The following is a 22,910-nucleotide window of genomic DNA, read 5'->3' on the forward strand; positions in this document are numbered from 1 at the left end:
ATTCCGAAAAAAAGGGGGGGCACGGCAAAATACAATGCTGACAAGTGATGTATAGAAAGAGATTTGCCACAATAGGGAACAAATGAAGGCCACCAGTGGAGTTAACAGTGTTGCCAACTGCAATGAAAAGTACATGTTTTGCAAAGAGCACTATATGAAGTGAGTGCAATATTCAGTGTCAATCTGTCATGTAGAACATAAGATATGACGTGTATAATCAGTGGTATAATCTAACAAAAGAGAATAGAAAAAACATAAGTACGAAAAATACGGGAAAGACGAAGTTGGCCATAATGCGCCACATTTGATCACAAGCTGTGCATATTAGAATGAACAAAACAAGAAGCACCGACTATGCAGGAAACCGATGTACCTAGAGTCGAAAAGAAAAACGAGTTCCGAAGTTGGCAACATTGGCCATGAACATCCAGACAAGTCTAATATAGTTAGGCCACTCGCTTCACAAAAAGAAAATTCCGGCAACAGGCATCACTCGGAATGCATCAAACTGATTGAGGCAATGTCAAGTCGGGGAACATGAAATGGTTGGGTTGAGCCAACAACCGATAGTAGAAGTAGTGAACATTATGTCAGGGTTGGGTCGTATGTGGGAATATACAGGGTGTCCCACCAAACTTTGTGACCTGAAAGATTTGCGAAACGAACAAAAATGTGACGGATCCAGTTGTGCAGGAAGTACCAATGTCAGGGGGTGATAAAAGTCTATGAGAAGCAACTGCCCCCAGGATCCCATCATAGGGCTCCAGGAGCCAACTTCAAACTTTCAAATGACAACAGGGACCGAGTGGTAACTCTCTCGATAGATCATGGAATGTGCAACAACATGTATAGGAAACATTTGCTATATGAAGCATGTTTTTCAAAATGGCCGCCACAAATATATGTTGTGTCTTAACATGGCATCGAACATTGTGATCTCAAATTGCTGCGAAGCGAAAAGAGATGTTGAAAATCCAATTGCACAGGAATGTATTCATGTCGAGGGCCAAGAAAACTTTGTAAGAAGCAAGTCCCCCAGGGCTCCCATCATAAGGCTCGAGGGGTCAACCGCAACATTTCAAATGGGAACAGGGGGCGGATGATATTTCTCTGGATAGATACAACACCGTCTATAAGAAACATTTGCTATATGAAGCACGGGTTTCAAAATGACCGCCAAAAATGCACGTTGTTCTTGTCACCGAGCAGATATTTTTGGCGGCCATTTTGAAATCCCATATAGTAAATATTTCTGATATGCGTTGTTGCATATTCCAAGATTTATCGAAATAAATTTAACTCGACCGATGGTGCTATTTGAAATTTTGAAGTTGGCCCCTGGGACCCTATGATGGCATGGGTACAATCCTCCACAACTGGATGTGTCACATTTTTTTCGCTTCGAAACTATTTCAGTCGCAGAGTTAGGTGGGTTACTCTGGATATATCATATAGGCGGTGATAGTACTGCAGACAGCAACACACAGCAGATCAAGCCTTTGTTTATGTTTGCTTTCTACAGGTGTGGATATGTGATAGAAAGACCACCAAAGGTTCCGACACCCCTAGAGTACTGTTTCGAGACATTCACAGGCGATCATTGTACCATGTGTGACGGATTGGCTGTCTCACTGCAAATGCAGTATTCCGCTGTCTCACTGCAAATGTATCTTCTGTTTGGACCATTGTCTCATCGAACAATTGCACGTACAATGTGGACGAGCATGTACAAATGATGCGAAGGCTAATGCCTGTTGCCGGAATTTTCTTTTTGTGAAGTGAATGGCCTAACTATATTAGAATTGTCTGGATTTTCATGGCCAGTGCTGCCAACTTTGGAACTCGTTTTTCTTTTCGACTCTAGGTACGTCGGTTTCCTGCATAGTTGGTGCTTTCTTGTTTTGTTCATTCTAAAATGCACAGCTTGTGATCAAATGTGGCGCATTATGGCCAACTTCGTCTTTTTCGTATTTTTCGTTCTTCTGTTTTTTTTCTATTCTCTTTTGTTAGATTGTACCACTGATTATACACGTCATATCCTATGTACTACATGACAGATTGACACTGAATATTGCACTCACTTCATATAGTGCTCTTTGCAAAACACGTACTTTTCATTGCAGTTGGCAACACTGTTAACCCCACTGGTGGCCTTCATTTGTTCCCTATTGTGGCAAATCTCTTTCTATACATCACTTGTCAGCATTGTATTTTGCCGTGCCTCCCCCCCCTTTTTTTTTTTTTTTTTTTGCGGAATTTGCACTTTTTTCCCTTGTTCAACCTTGCTGTTTCCCGAACTTCCACCCCTTATATTTCTTGCACCTATTGCTATGGGCAGCTAATTTTTAGGGGATGCTTATCTCTGTTAATGCTCTTTCAATTGGCATAGGTCACATCTTTCACTGCAACTATCATTTTCGGAAGGTTCTCTTGTAAGTAATACTGAGTGGAAAACATTCTTTCACCCTTCTTATTTTGACCTTTGGGTTACAAAAAAAAAAAAAAAAAAAAAAAAAAAAAAAAAAAAAGTAAAAGAAAAGAAAAGAAAAGAAAAAGAAATCCTCCCAGACATCTGTTTGGTCAACAGAACACATGGTACATTTTGGCAATCGTAGCATTCCATTCGCTTAGGGTCTAAAACAAGAGACATTGCTCACTCACCCCTCGAAATAAGATATTTCCGATGCTTGTGGAGGTTTTGTTCTTTCGCTGGGTTTCGTGTAGTGTGCTGGTAGATTGAAAATAAGGTGTTTGTTGTTACTATCGTATTCCGGTCCAGTGTAGTGTGGAGAGGCTAGTGTAATAGTTTGTAGGTGTTTCGGTGTGTGTTGTAGTGAATTTAACGTGACTATAAATGTTATAAACCCCAAAGTGAAGCACCAAAAAGATCCCAAGGATGGGTTGCGTCACAAAACACAACTTTCAAAATTAATGATGTTCAAAAAAACTCTGTGAAATTAGGTTCGGGCAAATCGGGAGGAACGAATGGATATCAGTTTGTAATCACGTCAAGCAAATTGAAACTCAGTATTTTGGGAAGCAGAAGGAATTATGGATAAAATTTCTGAGAGGGTCGTTATCAGTCTGGGTGGTGTCGATAGTGATAGCAACAGTGATTCAGAAGAGGACACTGACGGTGACTTATCCGGAATAGAAGAAATGTAGGTGAGTGTTTCCTTTATGTACGCATACACATAGATGAAAAATATTTGACATTTCATTTTTATTTGTGGAATGCAACGTCTATTATTAATAGTAATGATCTAGATATACATAGATGAAAAAGTACAACGTACGAGTTATGAATAATATCTCACATTTCTAAATTCATGGCGAATATTTATTTCAGTTGGCAACGCTGATAAGTTCACTTTTCTGCCTCCTAAATCACGGTCAGATGGGAGCCAAATCGTGAACAGCATTACGTCACTCAAGTGCAGAGTTGTTGTGCGCCGTGTCTACTTACAAGGTTCGAAGGTTAATAGACCTTCGATGTAATCACCACCATTGTGAATCACGCATTCCCAGTGATGTGGGAGCATCTGGATGCTGTTGGCAATGCCTAATCTCTGGATAGTGCGGATGGAGCGATCGGTCTACTGGAGAACATGATCAAGGGTGTCCCATGAAATGGTTCCTTCATGTTCGGGAAGAGGTCGTAGTCGCAGGAACTTAAATCTGAAATCATGAAGTACGGGGCTGATATAGCACTTTCCAGCCACAACGATGCAACAAAGCTGCGCCTGCACCTGTTGAATGTGCCCTTGCACTGTCATGCAGAATGATGGATTGGTTCTTCAGGAAGTGGTCTTTTTTTCGTCTTAAATATGCTCGCGGATTGTTTTGCAGAAAAATTGCAGTAGTAAAAATGCTGCTGCATTTTACGGTATGTTTATGATGACATATCCCTGTCGTATGCAATGACTGAGCATAGCTTTCCACATAACTGTTGTTTTTCTCGGTGACCCAGGATGATGCCACTCATTTGATTGCCGTTTCAGCTGTGGTTCATACGCTCTGGCCCAGGTCTCATCAATAGCAATGATCCGTCGTAAGAAGGCGTCACCTTCACGTTGATATTCATCTAAGTGTGTTCAAGAGTCATCATACCGCAGCCACTTGCGTTGTGCAGTCAGGTCATGTGGAACGCACCTTAAGGCTATTTTACGCAATCCCAGGTTCTTTTTCAGAATTGTCAGCACACTCGAATGCGCTAGTCCTTTATCCATGGCCAATTGACCAATCATTGCGTTCCAATCCGCGAGCAGTAACGCGTTCGCGTTCTGCTCATCTTCAATTACAGGAGGATGGCCGGAGCGAGGCTTGTCTGTGACATTTTGTCGTCCGTCATTAAAGGCTTTGACCCATCTTGCTATTGTACAGTATTTTATTGCACTTGCACCGCAAACATCTTGCAATACTTCGTAGCACTGTTTTGCATTCCTACCTTTAGCGCATTCAATTTTCAAACAGCTCCTGTGATCTTGCTTCGTAAACATTACTGTATTCCGGGAGCACTCACGCAGCGTGATTGTAGTCCACGAGCACTCACTCAGAACTGCTTTCTAACTGCAGCCGCTGAGCGCGCATGGAGGGAGGCCAGGCAAGTTCATGTGCTGTGAGGGGGATCGGCATGTAACCTACCGCTGCTAAAAATTATAATGAATTGGTTTGTTCCCGAGTATATGTATAACAGTGTTGCCATTACTGAAAATCCAACCCTTGTATATAGTGAATCTTATATAAAACAGAAAGTTAAAAATCTGGATTTGGTACACCGAACAGTTTGTGTGTGATAAGCTGATGGGTGGAATTCAAAAATAACGTTCCTGACATGTAAGTCCGTGGAACGTAGAAATCCGTTGAAATTTCGGATTCATTGTGTTCACGATCACAACTTTCTTCATTCTTACACCGAGAAAAAACGTATGTGCGTACGTAAAATCGTAGGTTATATGAATAAATCCTGTACTTGTTTAGATTTAATGTAAGACCATATTATCTAACATACTCAAGCAAACATATAACTGAGAACGTATGTTTTATACTACTTTCCGTATAAGTGTTCCATCTATAAGACTTTCCGTATGAAAGAAAGAACTGTATATAGGTGGTAAGGATCTCACATACAGATGAACGTATATAACATATAGCTGAAATATGTAACATACGTACACATATGTAATATACGGAAAACTGTTAGATGTCAGACATCCTGCAGCGACATGATGTAACATCTAAGCGGAAGAAAGGCAGTACGTGTGTAGCATATTGAAAATGTATGCTCCGTACAGATTACCGTAGTAAACATATGTATTCCATATATTTGTACAACACACCACTGTCCGGATAACGGATTTTTCCCAGAAGGGAAAGTCCCACAAGTTGGCACTCAAATCTGATTGCCACATAGCGCATCTGATAGAGTATAACAAGAAATGAAAATAAGAAAAAAAATTATGGTTGTATGAATGAGAACGATAGTACCTATGAAGCTTCAAAATTTGAATATCCAAAAAATTATATCATAGAATTATATACGTTTAAAGTAAATATTTTGAAAATCGTTAAAGTAACTAAAACAGTGCACAATACAATGAGAACAAAATGGCGCATCGAAAACCATAAACAGTGCTGTCATAGTGAAGCAATATTGATAACACAGCATAAAAGTTTTTTTTTTTTTTTGAAATAGCACCATATACAAATGTGCACAGATTTAAAATGCACTATTATCACAAACTAAAACAAAGCAGCGAAGTGTAGTGGTACAGTGTTACATACTGTTGAAGTTACGTTTGCTGAAAATGTACACTGGAGATGTCTGATATGTGGCAACAGGGGGTAATAAGAGAATGCATTAGAAAAAGTGAGGGATCTACATTACACTTCCGTAGCCCCGGTGAATAGGCGGCCAACTCGTGTAAACAAAATGTTACACGCGAGGAAGAAATCTAATGTTTTCTAATTCTGTAAACTGCTTTTCCAGATTTTATTAGAGTACTTTCTTGGTTTATGTCTTTCATGTTAAGTGGCATGAGTGTAATTATGGTCGTTTACTACCTATCCTGCACATCATGTGATTATGCTACTGTACATTGTAATATTACCATATTCGCATCGGAAATATAATTATTATATTACTGCATCATTTCGTTTTTAATTGGCTCAGATAACCTCTGGTCAAGAAGGCTTGACCATCAACTTCAATGGGATCGCGGGTTCCAATCTAGCCTCGGACATGGAGGTCTTTCTTGTACTTTTCATCTTGCATTTCATTATCATCTTTCATAATGGTTCGGATCCCACTTTATGCTGTAGATCCCGGCCTATATAGCTGCAGTGCAACACAGACTGTGAAAATGGCATCATTTAATTTCGTTTTTCAAATTCATCAATTTTTTGTGTCACTGCAGACACTTTGCTAAGTTATACTATCTGTGTTATTCTGCATCTGAATTAAATTTACACTATGAGGCCCAGATTCCTTCTACCCTCTGTTGCTACATATCAAACTTCCCCATTGTACATTTTTAGCACACGTAGCTGCAACAGTGTGCAACAATGTATCACTTCACTTCATTGTTAAGTTTGGTGATAATTGTACATTTTAAATATGTGCGCATTTGTATATGGTGCTATTTCATACAAAATACTATTATGCTGAGTTCGGATGACTGCCTCATCTATGGTAACACTGTTTGTGGTTTTCGATACGGCATTTTGATCTCATTATGTTATGAACTTTTTTGATTACTTTAACGGTTTTTAACATATTTATTTAAAACTTATATATTTCCATGATTTTTTTTATATTAATATGTTGACGTCCCGTATGTTCTATCCTTTTGGTCCACAGCACCTTAAATTTTGCACATTTTCATTTCTCATGATACGCTATTAGATGTGCTATGTGGCAATTAGACTTGAGTGACAACTTGTGGGACCTTCCCTTGTCAGTATATTGTCACTTGATAAGACTGACCACCCACTAGTCATTCAAAAGCAATCAACTGTATGTATGAAATTACGCTGCTACAACTTGAACAAAGGTCTCAGTTGTCCAAATGAGATTTTCGTTGTGTTACTCAAAGGGATTTTCTTTTATGGATGTCAAAGGGTTAGAAGAATGACTAGAAATTTTTTGAATCAGATTGTAAAAGATGCAATTAGTGATTGAACATATGAATTTAGACGCAATAATATTCTCTGTCTCGTATAGCCTCGCTGCTCAAAGGGACGTTAAAATCAACTCAACTCAAAAATATTGTATTCTACTGTGCTTAGATTGAACACATTCCTTACTTGCTTTTACTGTGAACATACTTAACCTGTCAAATATTTTACGTTTTGTATTTTAAAAACAAATGTGAAAATTAGTAAGGAGATAGTTTTGATCATTTCCCAATCACTTGACTGTTATGCTTGTGTTGTATGATGAGCATTTCGTGTAGGGGAACAGAACAACGCAAGGAAGGGGAGAAAGAAAAACAATTCGATTGTTGATTTCCTTTCGTGCAGCAACCAGTCAGTGCTATTGCGTTGTTTTCGAATTTAATTGATCAAAATCCATTGAAAAATGAAATGGGATATCTATAAAATTGGCGAGTCATCTTCTTGATATAGGTCATTGAAAAGCTTATCTGAAATTACAATGTTCTACGTACAGTAGTTCTTAAAATAAACATGACCAAATTTTACGTGCTTTTAGATAGGGAGAAGCTCAGCGCGCCCCAAAATTTAGAGACCGCCTTAACCTTTAAACTCCTATTGACGCACATCTGCGTCATGGTTTAGACCTTCATAACCCCGCCAATAATTAAGGCACGAAGACAATTTTGGTATCAATGTGTTCGTGAAAAACGAAACTATCTAAGAACATGCATGTTATGTTTGTGGAGAATGCCACGGCAGAGGAAGGAAAGGGTAGGCCCCTATTTTTTTTTATTTTTTCCGTCAGTTCTTTTTGGGGGGGCAGCCTCATTCCCCCTTGGAGGTATAGTCATAAAAATTGGTATGCGAAACAATAAAATAGTCCACTATACGCTAAAGCCCCACAAAAGTACTTGTTGGTTATGTCTGTGGAATAAATGAGGTTTTAATATGACCAATTTTGGGATGTCAGGGCCTCCCGAATTCTACTTTTCATATTTTTCCGAATTTTTTCTTTCTTCTTCATCTTCTTCTACGAATAAATCGGGAATTGTACGAGTCTTATCTCGTTGGAATCTGTGATCCATAAGCTTTATAGTGATGTATGAATCATGACTCCGTGATAATTATGGGGGTCACTAGGGCCCCTAACACAAGAGTCTACGATTTCTTTGAAATTCCTGGCCAACGTTTAAAGGTTAATTCAAATTTTTAAGTATTTTTGAACTTGCATTTTACAAATGCAGGTAGGTAGACTATATAACCAATATTTTAAAAAAAATCTTCTAATCTAGGAGCCCGTTCTTAAAAGCAATACAAATCCAATTTGATACATTGGTCTACATGTTTTGAATATAAATTAACAATGTCCCCGACTAGTACTACTGGTCACTATAGCGGGAGACAGTGATTTCCTGCTAGAGCGCCTAGTTTTTGTGCGTGGAGTCCCTGGTTCGACATTCGGCGAAGTCAGTTTGTGGTGGACAACATCATGTTTGTGGGTTTTCTCGTAGTTAGTGATGGGTACATTCCCGGTAAAATTCCCAAAATTTTATTATTCCGGGAATTTACTTGCAATCACAAAAAAGTGCATTCTATTACTATATTATGATTTCAAAATTAAATTCGCTTTTCTTTTATCACAGTGTGCTATTACTGTTGTCTCCAGAGGATTCTTTAAAATGTATATTCTGAATGGTATTAGGTTATTTTATTAAAATTTTATTATATTTAGAGAGTACGCATAAATGTATATTTACTTACAATATGTGCTATGCAAGTAAATATGTGGGAATAAATGGTATAGTAAGTCCACATACTTTTACACCAAGAGTTGGCAACAGAAAGCCGCCCCTGTTTATGGCCCACCAACTTCTACTGGGATGAAATCCATGGTCTTCCAGAACGTTGGCAGAAGGTCGTCGATGCGGATTGGGACTATTTATGATCTTCCAGGTATGTCTTAAGTGATATATCGATGTTCGAAGGTAGTTGGTGAGAAAGCGACAGAACTTTTTGGGTTGCCTTTATATAAAGCTATATACTATGGAATTTATACTAAAACCTTTTGTTCGTGAAATCATGCCTAGTGTAAATGTCATTGAATAATGTTAAAATTAGAAGTCCTTTTAATTTAGATTTTGGTCATTATGTGCCCTGTTATTTCAACCTTTTCTCTATTTGAGCCCCGAAATGACAAAAACTAGCACTGATCGGTGAACAATATTTCTAAATTAACAAACCTGATATAAAACACATCAAACAATGGTTGTTGATTTTTCACTCGTGGAGCAAAACAAACTTTTGGGTTGACCAGCTGCAGTCTTCCCTTCGTAGCTATGGATATACCCCTGGCATGTAATGTAGATTATATAACATCAAACTATTATTTTCGACATACAAAAAAAAAAAAAAAAAAAAAAAGCTGCCCTCTAAAGATGTATCTGTCCCTGCGGTTGATCTTCCTACAAAAATTGAAGCTAGCGTCTTTACTGGGTTGAGATAATATTGACATACCCTAAAAACATAAATTATTCCTAATCATAAAGTGAGAATGCCGGCTAAATGAGAGGTAAAAACCTGTTCTATTTTCTCCCTAAACACTAAGTTACAGCGTGTAAAAACATTTTAAATTATCCAGGACCCGTTATTTATTTTTAAAAAAAAAAAACGGAATAAATATGTTACGTAAATTTGGGAAAAGTAAAAACATACAAGTGCCAGAGAAGTCCAAAACTTCCTGGCAGGGGCAGCTTTAGAATTTTAACTTTGGGATAGGCCCGCTACCTCGCTTATGGATACATATACACGTTTGATTGATTAATGTCAGTAGGAAATTATTTTACATTAGTGGTTGATGCTATTTGTTAATTAATTAACCACTAATATAAATAGTGCAAAATATATTTACTCTTTATTGTATCTTTTATCATTTATGTATTTTTTTCAAAACTTTTGGGTAGGCTCTTGCCATATCCAGTAAAGGCGCCACTGCTTCCGGGAAAAACGGTAAGATTTGGCAGCCTTATTTAAGCTCTAGGTCCCGTTGTCTCTTAACCTTGTTGTTGCATAAGAACGTTTAGGCCAAATAAAGCTCTTCTACCCATATGAAATCTAAATGAACAAAGCATATCTATTTAAACCAAGAAATCCTGGTTTAAACAAACACGAGTTTTAAAACAAAACTGATTAAAAACATGTTATTTTGCCAAACCTGACAATATGTATGTATGTATATACTAATATGCATGTATAGTCACAAATCAGTCTTTTGATATTCTAAAATATGATTTTAAGTTGTTAGTAGTGTGCAAAAAGCCTGCTCCCCTGAAAAACTCGTGGACCTTCCATAGAACAACTTGCTGCTTACATCCCTGCAGCAATGCCACAAGAGACTGATGAAAGATGAAACTCACTCGACCTTAACAAGCTTCGTATGCATATGCAATGCCACTAGAAAGAGCAAAGGTGGGCGTTTTCGAGTGAATTTGCCTGCTACCCAGACATGTCAATTTCTCTACTCCTCCGCTTGATGCCCAAGAAATTAAAATCAAATGAAATTGAATTTTTAAGTTTTACGTCCCACGATTATGCCGGCTAGGCTAAAGGAGACGGTGATGATGAGATATGAATGAAATGGTGGAATGAAGAAAGTGGGAGGAAACGGGAAAACCCCGAGGAAACCCACGCACACCGTGTTTGTCCACCACCAGGTTCACTTTGCGGGAGCTGGGATCGAACCCGGGACCTCATGCACCAGAGGTGAACACTCTACCACTGTGCCACCGCGGCCCCCAAACCAAGAAACTAAAGTTGCTATCGTCAGTTATATGCGGATGTTTAGTTTTCGAGTTAACGGCAAGAAAGTAAGAGTTGGCATGAGAAAAAACTTCAGCAACATCCAAACCAACAGCGAGGAAGTAATCAGAACAGCTGTATGTTATTTCTGTCTTTCTTCTTTTATATCTTCTTTCTTCCTGTAGAAGAAGATAAAAAAGATGATACAGAAAGAATCATTCACACATCCTGAATAAACGGGAAAACCCCGAATAGTCAGACACTGTTTGACACAAAAACCGTATGGAATGTTGCCAATTCCAATGGTTTTTCACTAAATCCTTAGTCGCGGGGCCTCATTCAGGTTCAGATTAGGAGTTATGCTCAGGAGTTTGTAGAGTAGTGCGGCATCTTTGGTTCCCTATTCGTAATTTTACTCTCAATAAACTAGTTTATTGTTTCTGCATTACCTGTTGTAATAATCAAGTGGCTAGCGCTCGCCTTTAGCGCACGAAATCCCGGGGTCTATTCCCGTTGAAAGAATATTGACATAAGAACACAAAACGTTGGTTTGGACTTAAACTGCAGGTTCACGTTTTATATAGCTTTAGTGCTGAAAAGGAACGTTAATCTTCCATCAAACCAACAACATTTTTAAAAAATTGTAATATTCCTTTCCCTCTTCGTAGTCAAAGTGTATCTTGATCAGCATTTAAAATTTTCTTCATGAATGCATTAAAAGAAAATGGACAACAATGATTTCAAATTTGGTAAGGCCATCTAAAACTACATAAAATGCCCATTCTTTGTACTGGAAAAATAAGGGTTAGAGCATTGGTAAATGTGGATCTGAAAAGATAGGGGGACGATAGGCAGCGGCATGACGGCACGCCCATTGTAATTTTTTAGTAACTGGGGGCACGTTGCACATACTTTTCTGGAGGTGGGATGGCGGCGCGTTGTCCTCCGCGTTCCCCCTCACTTTTACCCCAGGTTTATAGAAAACATTCGACAAATAGGTAGCAATTTTTTCTGGTTGATGGAAGCTTGATTTCAACAAAATTATGTAAACTTTATTGGTAATTTTAAGTTTCGTAACTTATCCATTTAATTTTTCGCATTAGATATTTATAGTACATGAAATAAATGATATAGAATATACTTACCATATGTATACCAAGTGTATGTCAAAAACAAAATGATAAAAGAAGTGTGTAGTGATACGGTCTACTCAGCAAAAATTAAGTTTTGAAAAAAGGATTTAGCCTTCAAGCCTGCAACTAATGTAAACGAGACTCAACAATGTATAGTTAAAATGATAGTTGAAAATTATTATTTCTTTAAAGCTAAAGTAAAGTCGCTTTGCTGCTCATTATGTAAACAAAAAGAGTCTGTAACTTTAAAATTTACTCTACCCTCAGCTTTATAGGCCCAACACTGACTGCCTTTTTCACAATTAGAAACAAATTTTTGAGCTACTTTTTCATATTCACTTTGTCTAACATCGTTTTGTGAACGTAGCAAATTTCTTTTGAGTTATAGTTGACCTAAGATACATGAAATATGTGGTGGTAGTGGAGGGGGGACGACAAACGTTTTACAAATACGTCTTCGGTGGGATTGGCGTCCTAATTTCCGTGTTACCTGTAGTCAAGAGTCTGAGGGAACATTAGTGCAAAATTTCCTTTACATATACCAAATTATTTCGATAATAGGGATGGAGTGAGTCAGTGGGTTGTGTATCAAATCTTCGTAAGCCATTGTGACTCATTACTCACCGGGACCTACTTCTACTCACCGATCAACCATGACTCATTCCGACCCTCAATTCATCATGTATTACTATTTCGTTTGTTGCTGAAAAAGACAGAACCGTGCTATATGCTATTGTTAACTCGTTAGATGTATAATAGTGATAAGCACAAGAGTCTTGGTCTTACAGTTTTTGCAAGAGTCTTGCATGCAAGACCAAGACCAAGATCAGGAATCCCGATGCAAGACCAAGACCATACCTGCAAGACCAAAACTCTTGCGCAAGAGTCTTGCAAGAGTGCCGGTCAGTGGTAGAGTGTTCACCTCTGGTGCTGGAGTCCCTAGTTCGATCCCAGCTAGCACCATGTGAGCTTTTTTGGTGGATAAAGACCGTGTGTGTACGTTTTCTCCGTTTCCTCCTACTTTCTTCATTCCACCATTTCATTCATTTCTCATCATCACAATCTCCCTTAGCCGCGTATAAACGTGGCACGTAAAACTAGATATTATATCATTTCAAAACATATTAGTGGTGTTCTTCTTCCAAAACTATAGAAAAATGTAGTATTGAACATCGGTAATTCCGTACACCATAGGTGCCGACTACTTGGATATGGCCTTGGCTCCAAGGATCAAGCATCCGTTTGAGATTTTTAATGGGTGCTCAAAAAATTAATATCGAAATAACATTTTCATGACAATGACAAAAACTTAGTTTATGTGACCGCAAGTTTGATTTTTATGGGCGAGCGCTTATAATTTGAAGAATTGTTTATCAATATAACTTTTAGCCTTCACAAGTATATGGCACACGAGGATTGAGTGACATAACATTATACAACAACAATAATATTCACATGTGAGAGTGATTTTGTACCGTTATTTCAAATAACGTGGGGTTTGATGCTGTGTTTTTGTATTTCTAAATAGGTCAAAAGTATTTGTATAAATTGAGTTTACACAAAAGACATGGACAGTTGAGTCGTTTTCAGTTTTCACTCAAATTATTCTGAAATATTAAGAAGTTTGATTATAATCATTATTATTTTATTTTTCTCTCTCTCTTTTCTGGCCAATATTGAAATTATATCATCATCATCATAGCTATTATGTCATTATTGGCAGGTCACTTGCAACTCAGGAGCTTCGATGTACGGTTGTCCTCAGCTAGTATCTTCGTCTTGACGAAGCAATTTTCTGTTTTAATACCTACTTTCAACTACAGTCTCCTTTGTCCCTTCCCTCTCTTTCCTTCCACCATACCCTCTAACATGTCCTTTATAATAAAGTTCCTCCTCAGCCAATGTCCGAACCAGTTCCTTTTCCTCCTCATAATTACATCTAAAATTCTTCTCTTCTCCACTACTGCTATTATTTCTAACACCTTCTCATTCGTTTTCCGTTCAACCCAGTTATTTCTCTCTTTTTTCGAAATCCTCCAATATATTTTTCATCGCTTTTGAGTAATGTCCATGTTCCTGTTCCATAGAGTACATATTGGAATCAGTAAAACTAGATCTCAATATTAAATTGGAAGATTGTTCAATACAAAGATGAGCTAATCTTGGTTGAAAATCTACATTATCTGACGCCTTTAGAACGTAAACATAATTTAGCAGTTCATGCTATTTCAGTAATCTGTGCCGTTTTGATTTTCTTTCATGCGTCTTAAGAGTGGCCTCCCCAATTTTGGGAAGCAGTGGAGTATTGAATATGTTAAAAAAAAATATAAAAAGATTACAGAAACGTTGTAATTTACGTCATAAGTAGTGAAGCATGGGGACGCATTGAAAAAAAAAATAAAGGTTACTCGTATTGCCTATGTTGTACGCTATCATCATACTTACACGAAGGTAAACTATATTACTACATTTAGAAACATACATTGTATTTCCGTTACTATTGGCATATTGTAGAATTTATCCAGAGTAAAATTTACCTATGAAAAGCATAAGATTTCTTAAAAGCAATACTTGGAAGACTCTTGTAGCAAGACTAAGACCAAGACCAAGACTGGATGTGCAAGACCAAGACCAAGACCAGCCGGGTCTTGGTCTTGGTCTTGGTCTTGCATTTGCTCATCACTAGTATATAAATTAAAAACAATGGATTGGTAAATTTGTAATCACAATGAACTTTTCCCGCATTCTTTTCTAATGTTTCAGATTCCTTCCTACGTAGAGGCGCATCTAATAACAGAATAATAAGTGACTTAATAATAAGTCAGTAGAAGGAGTAGTGACTTAAAAGTTGAAATATTAACAAAAACCATGTAACACAACTTGTATTGTGAAGGATTTTGTTGGTCGACAATGTAAGAAGTCAGAGTTTATATATATATATATATATATATATATATATATATATATATATATATATATATATATATATATATCAAGGTCAACATTGGTTGACAACATTTTTCACGAAAGAAGTGAATGTTTAGCCTGGTGCAGTTCGTCCTCGTGAATTTAAAAATGTAATCAAAATCTTTCAGTTTTTTTTCTGTGACAGTGATTTTTTAAACCCTTATTTTAAAATATTATACAGGGTGGCCCAAAAGTGGGCATAGAGTCCCGCACTGATCGAATCATGACATTTTATTTCAGTTACTTTTTTTTATCCATACAGGTTAACTTAGTTTCTTCATTATTTGTTCTTAATTTATTTCCGCGGAAATAAACGAAGCAAATAAGTTCATTATCTTTAGGGATGCACGCGAGACGCGAGAAGTCTCGCCTCGTCTTGCATTTGCGAGACGAGACACGAGACGAGACTGAAACTTTTATGCGAGACGCGAGACGAGACTAAACCATGCGAGACGAGACGCTAGATGAGACTCGGTTAAGTCTCGCGAGACTCGGTTAAGTCTCGCGAGACTTCTCGCAGTCTCGCAACATTTATAAATTACATTTAATTGTATATTTAATGATTTTACATTTATTGAGTTTTCTAAGTTGAGCGTTAATGCCTCCAGGAGCAAAAAAGTGATTGGGGCAATAGACATTTTATGAGAATTATTATTATTCAAGGTTGATTTTCAGAATTAAAGCCTTCTTTAGTTTCTAAACATAATTAGAAAAGAAAAGCTTTGTAAATTGGAGATTTATTACAGCATCGGTTTAGGAATTTATTTTGTGACACAAACACATACACGCGGGCACGCCCGAATACACGAACTTCTGGTTTTGGTCTGAAAAGCGAATAAGACTCCCTATTGCTGCGAAATGTGATATTTCTGTTGTTTCTGTCTTTTTCACATTACTACTAGCAATTAATGTTGGTTGATGGCGGGAAATCCTCTCTCGTCAAAGTTTATCCCCGGCTCGGCTCGCAGAAATAACATGATATTTTTACATGTAATAAGTATTTTGTTTCTATATATTTATCAAAAACATCCCCCCTCTAGTTCGGAAGTTTAATTCAAACACTGGTTTGGTAGGATGGCCCTACCTGGTTTGGTTTGGTAGGTTTGGTGGAAGATGGTAGGAATGGCCCTATATCTGTCAGTAATTTTATTTTCTAGATCTGGTAACACTATATAAGTTGAAAGCGAAAGTTGATAAATTGCGATAATGCAACATTGCTACAAGCGCGAACGAACCGAAAGAATTGGGTCGTATTGTGTTGTAAGGAGTTCTTTTGTTGTTTACAATCGCTTTTTGTGGTATAAAAACATTTCTATAATGGAAAGTCACCCTTCAAGGAAACGACCAAAACGTGTAAATGTTGATAGTGGCGACGATATTTTAGAAGAGCCAAATGAGGATCCAATTGAAAGTGAAACGGATTCAGGTACTGTTTCTGCAAGTTCAAGCCTTGATCCACCCAAAACAGCAGGGCATAAAAGTAAGTTCCAGGATTACTTTGAAATTGCCACGAATGCTGACGAGGAAATGGTCTCAAGTGTAAACAACCGATTTGGCTGGGGTCCGGATATGTGTTACGGGAGACCAAAGTAGGAGACACGTATTTTGGCGTTTGGGCCCATACGCAGAAATTTCCGAAATACAGCGCACAAAAACGCCCTACATGCTATAAGTAGTGAACGAATGACGTTACTTGTACACAACAGATTTCGCTGGATTCCGGGTATGTGTTACCGGAGACCAAAGTAGGAGACACGTATTTTGGCGTTTGGACCCATACCCAGAAATTTCCGAAATACGGGGCCCCAAAGGTGCCCTACATCTATAACTAGGAGGCGAACGACGTTATATGTACACAACCGATTTCACTGGGTTCCGGATATGTGTTACGGGAGACCAAAGTAGGAGACACGTATTTTGGCGTTTGGGCCCATACGCAGAAATTTCCGAAATAAGGGCCCCAAAACATCCCTACATGTTATAACTAGGAAGCGAATGACGATACATGTACACAAACAATTTCGCTGGATTCCAGATATGTGTGACTGAGACCAAAGTAGAAGACGTTTTTGGCGTTTGGGCCCATACCCTTAAATTTCCGAAATACGGGCCCCAAAATATCCCTACATGCTATAACTAGGAAGCGAATCACGTTACTTGTACACAACCGATTTGGCTGGGGTCCGTTTACGTGTTACAGGAGACCAAATAGGAGACACCTATTTTGGCATTTGGGCCCATCGCAGAAATTTCCGAAATACGGGGCCCCAATGTGACTATGCATGTTTTAGCTAGGAAGCGAATGACGTTACTTATACAAAACTGATTTGGCTGCGGTCGGGATATGTGTTACCGGAGACCAAAGTAGGAGACACGTATTTTGGCGTTTGGACCCATACGCAGAAATTTCCGAAATATGGGGCTCCAAAATGACCCTACATGCTATAGCTAGAAAGCGAACGACGTTACTTGTAAACAACCGATTTGGCTGGGATCCGGATATGTGTTACGGGAGACCAAAGTAGGAAGACAAGTATTTTGGCGTTGGGGCCCATACGCAGAAATTTCCGAAATATGGGGCTCCAAAGTGGCCCTACATACCATAACTAGGAAGCGTATAACGTTACTGGTACAGAATATTGGCTTGGGTTGGAATATGTTGCAATATATCCAAAAGATTGAGACATGTGTTTGTTGTTAGGTCCCACAAAAAGGGATATCAAATATACAGGGTCCCATATTGCTAGATTTTCAATAAGACCATGAAGTTGGCGTATGTGGTACCTATGTAATTCTGAACAGATGTTCAGCTGGGACGAGCCGTCGAGGAGGGATCTGCTGACCACGAGGGTGCCAACGGGGCGAAAGAACGTTTGCGGTTTTCGCTTGTACTTATATGGCTAGGATGTGTAGAAACCGGGCGGAACACGTTTGTGCAAGAGAGTAACATTAATATTTAATCGACACGGCGTGTGTTGTCAGGAAACCGGGCAGAGTGGCGAAAGTAAAGTTTGCTGGCCTGTCAGGTTTGGTCGGAAGAAAAACTTCATCTCCTCGACTTTGCCTTATGGTCTTCCGTAACACATATCCGGACCCCAGCCAAATCGGTTGTGTACAAGTAACGTCATTCACTTCCTAGTTATAGCATGTAGGGCTACTTTGGGGCCCCCTATTTGGGAAATTTCTGCGTATGGGCCCAAACGTCAAAATACGTGTCTCCTACTTTGGTCTACCGTAACACATATCCAGAACCCAGCGAAATTGGTTGTGTACATGTAAGGTCGTCCTCTTCCTAGTTATAGCGTGTAGGGATACTTTGGGGCCCCGTATTTCGGAAATTTCTGCGTATGTTCCTAAACGCCAAAATACGTGTCTCATACTTTGGTCTCTCGTAACACATATCTTGAACCCAGCGAAATTGATTGTGTACAAGTAACTTCATTCGCTTCCTAGTTATAGCATCTAGGGATACTTTGGGGCCCCGTAATTTGGAAATTTCTGCGTATGGGCCCAAACGCCAAAATACGTGTCTCCTACTTTGGTCTCCCGCAACACATATCCGGAACCCAGTAAAATTGGTTGTGTACATGTAACGTCGTTCGCTTCGTAGTTAAAGCATCTAGGGATACTTTGGGGCCCCGTATTTCGGAAATTTCTGCGTATGGGCCCAAACGCCAAAGTACCTTTCTCCTTCTTTGATCTCCCGTAGCACATATCCGGATCTCAGCCAAATCGGTTGTTTACATTTGAGACCGTTTCCTCGTGAGTTGACTATTCGTAAATAAGCCTAATAAGATAGAATTGAAAATGCATTCTCATAATACAACGGGGCTGAAGAAACACTTGCAAAATATTCACAAGAAGGAGTACGCGATCCTCTACCCCGGCAGCGACAAAGATCAGAAGAGTAGCTGCAGGAAGGAGAATATAACAATATATTTCCCTCAGAAGAAGGAAACTAAGGTAAGTGCATAGCATACTTGACAGTGTCTAAAAAGTTGAAAATTAATTATCACTATTCCCCGCGGCACTCCGGTTGCGAGCCATTGATATAATTGTTATTAGTATATAACATAATTATGTTGTATATCAGTTATTTAGGTTAGTATATTAGTATATGTTAATTGTGTCGTGTAATAGTAAACCGTATGTTTAAATGAAGGTACTTAAAAAAAAGAGAGAGAGAGAGAGAGAGAGGGTTTTTTGTGGTAAGTTCTTCACTTATAGGGAGAGCATTCCGCGATGAGTACCGCAACAAATTGCGGTACTCTGATTTGAGACCACAGATATCAAATAAAGAATAGACCTCCAGCCCTTATCTCAAAAGCATTTGGCAGGATGAAGTCGGATGAAGCTAAAATTTGGTGAGGGAAGGCGGAGTACAAGGTAAGTTGGGCGGAGTTAAAATTTTATTATTTGCAGCAGTTATCTATATTTAATCCAATTACCCACTGTACAATTACTCTTCTGTATAGTCACTAGGTAACCTACTGTACATATTAATTTCCTCCGTCAGACAATTAGTGATTTAGAATGAGGATATGATGTGTCTATCCGCCTACTTCTGGCTTCATAATGCCTACAATTGGCTGTTTGAATGGCCACATCCTACCCTCACCACATCCACTTCCGAGTTCAAAACGAACGCTCCAATTATCGGTCTATTCGGGGTAAAAATTTGTCCGCATGGCATACTGGAAAATATTGCTGGAGACCTCTAAGCTGGAAAATAATATTCGATCCAGCAACAATTTATGCTGGTTTTGCTGTAAATTATGCTATTAATTTGACGAAAATTAATGGTCCAGCAATCAAATTCCAGCACTACTTCTCTTTTAATTTGGAGCGGAGGGGACACAAGTTCGGATACCATGTTGAACTCTAGGTTCCATCTCCTTAGGATGTTACGAACATTCATCCCATAGAAAGCAATGGCAAACCATCATGGATTCACCTTGCTAAGGGACTTTTAGGTCAAATACCTGCCTTCGGACAGAATATCACATCAGCATTCATTAACAGCCATAGAATAACACATTGCAAAATTTTGACCCAGAATATATGCGAGACTGCGAGATAAGACTCAAAATTTTATGCGAGACGCGAGACGAGGCTTCACATTTGCGAGACGAGACGCGACGCGAGACGAGACCAACATTTGAGGCTGCAAGACGAGACGAGACTTTTCTATTTCTCGTCTCGTCTCGTCTCGCGTGCATCCCTAATTATCTTAATTAAAATGTCATATATGATAGATGCAGATCTGTATATCTCCTTTTGGACCACTCTGTATATATATATAATACGTATTCATGTTTGTATGGAAGCCCTTTCGGTTCACTCGTCCACCGTTCTTCTCCTAGCTGGGGTCTGATGTACGCTTTATACAGTACAAGTTGTAGAGTGTCACTTTATAATCGATTGATTTCAATCCTAACCAATAGGCCTATCAATAATTCTTAAGCATTAAAGAAAACGGACTTCATGTTTCATATAAATACATTTACGTTTTCGAAGGTAACCCTGAATACTTTTAAAAGTAATTTGGTTTACCGATGCTTCTTTATATATTTACCTTCTCTGCTTGTCCACCCACTCGGAAGATAAAAATATCAAGAATTAGTTGATGGATCACCATGAATCACTGGCGGCGATTAGGGTGGCTAGAGGGAGCAGTTGCCCCCCAATTTTTTAAAGTGAGCCCTTTATGAATATAGTTTTATTTGAAAATGTAAAAGTTTTTGAATGCATTACTTGTTCATAGAAAAAAAAAAGAGTGCCATATAATATTTGTCGGTGATTGAGTATGTATGAGATATTTGTCTTTCCGTGGAGTTAAAACAAGCTACAGAAATTTCGTTTTAATTACAATTCAAAGTAATTACCATAGCAATCCGTATTTCTTTAAATGTCTTAGCATATGTTTGTAGAATTTACTGTCTTTCATTTTCTAAGAGTAATAACATACATTTAATGACATGTGTGTAATTAAAAATATAAGTTGTTCATTAATCCTCAATTTCAATATAAAATTTAAAAAGCAAGTCTCATTATTACAATGATTACTATTATCTTTTCTGTTTATTTATTCTGCAAGTTTGTTATTGAATACTCTAATCACTTAATTTTCCAGACGGAATTTTAAAATGTTCATGAGCAAGGAATCAAATCTCTTTTTAACACATTCGTTCTTTAAGAGTACAAAGGGTTAGTACCTACTTGCGTTGTTCTTGTCAATTTACTTAGTAAAATAAGAAATACGATATATGGTATTTTAACTGAAAAGAGATAGTATCTTATTAGTTATACAACCTTTCGTCAAATATAGTATTAGAAATAACGAGGAAAACTAACATTGATATACAAGTATTCAGATCATGTCTTGCTCCCTACTTTTAACGTCTAATCGTAGCCACTACCATGATTTTCAAACACGACGTTGGGAGTCAAAAGTTATTGACGGAGTTCTTTGATGGTAGTGATCCATGTGCTGGAACTGGTAAAAAATCAACCATTTCCGGTTTCCATGTTAATCACTGTAGAACAGAAACGATAACAGCCATCGAGAAGCGGGTTCCAGCAAGCAATTAAACGTCTCAGGAGTATATTCCATCACCATTCTGAATTATTATTTATTAAAACCTGAAACGATAAAAATCTACTGCAATTTCTAAGTTCAATATTGATCGCCAAAGAGGAAAAAACAGTAAGTTATAGCGAGATGCGACTTTTCGGTATGAAATTAGCATTTTAGAAATATGCATCATCTTCCATTTTAATGCTCCGTCTATACCGGAAGTGACAGAAATCAACGACTTCCAATTTTAATGTCGATCGCTATAGTGTAAAAAAGGTAGTTGATAGGGTGAAGTGATTTTCTGCAAGAACATATTCTATTCCTACTCTAATCTTTCTGCTGAAACCGGAGCTGGTGGGAATTTACGTTCACTTCCGGTTTCAAAATGAATCACGCTATACAAACAAGGCTCCATCACAAAATGTAAACGTGACAATGCTAGTTGCTATTGCTTAAGTTTATGGAATTTGGTCATCTATGCCGTAGTTTGGAGCTGACGAAGGGAGAAGATGTAGAAAAGAGTTGAATAGGTACTGATATACGTGTCATCATCTCTGTATTCACGGTATAGTTTTAGGCAAAAAGGCAAATATTTTTGTATTTGCTGAATTGGAAAGTAGAGAAATATTTGATAATAATAATAATAATAATAATAATAATAATAATAATAATAATAATAATAATAATAATATAAAGTGGTACCACTTACACCACTAGTAAGTGCGCACACCTGGATAAATTTGTAGTTTCCCTTTTTATACTAATTTCTGGACGCAGAATCCAATGGAGATGTTTCAGAACATATCTCTCCATGGAATCTTTTATATATTTCTTAAATTTCAGGTACAAATAAATATAAATATGCTAACTTTGAGATTGTTTATTTCATGATCTCTTGAATACATAATGGTTAAAGGAGCTCTAATGGATTAAGCGTCCTGACATTACACTTAAAAGCTCAATTTAAAATCTATTCAGTAGTGTGTACTTTAGCGATGGGTATCAGTGGTATTTCCTTATAAAATGTTGCTCGTGTTTAGAGATTTAATTCCGAATATTTATTCAGTTAAATTGGAGGGACCTGCCACTGTCTCCTCTTACTCTGCCATGCACACTATTTAATATATGAATTTTCAGTTATACATAGTAAAGTATACACTGATAAAGCTTTGAAGGAATTTTAATGTCGCATGCTAGTGACCTCTATAGTTCATATCATTCAGAACACTGAATTCCGAAAGAAGAGACCTTTGATCCCTAAGTGTTTATCCACTAAAGGCGTT

At 37.9% G+C, this 22,910-nt stretch overlaps 2 protein-coding genes across 3 annotated transcripts in view; both read right to left on the reverse strand.

Moving 5' to 3' along the window:
* Positions 1 to 22,910, reverse strand: part of LOC145690387 (uncharacterized) — a 354,253-nt gene that overhangs the window by 318,922 nt on the left and 12,421 nt on the right. Inside the window, exon 1 of one of the 2 annotated variants that reach the window (XM_081765223.1) lies at positions 4,448 to 4,545. The exons of the other annotated variant lie outside the window; for it this stretch is intronic. The gene's annotated coding sequence lies outside the window, so the exon portion shown is untranslated. Of the gene's footprint in view, positions 1 to 4,447; positions 4,546 to 22,910 lie in introns of those variants that run through there. 2 annotated transcript variants of the gene reach the window in all.
* On the reverse strand, positions 4,095 to 4,499 carry LOC145689321 (protein GVQW3-like). Its single transcript, XM_081763463.1, has one exon. The coding sequence runs from the start codon at positions 4,497 to 4,499 to the stop codon at positions 4,095 to 4,097; it is 405 nt and encodes a 134-aa protein (XP_081619589.1).

Source organism: Thermobia domestica, chromosome 7 (genome assembly GCF_964235325.1).
Source record: "Thermobia domestica chromosome 7, izTheDome1.hap1.1, whole genome shotgun sequence".
Taxonomy (NCBI): Eukaryota; Metazoa; Arthropoda; class Insecta; order Zygentoma; family Lepismatidae; genus Thermobia; species Thermobia domestica.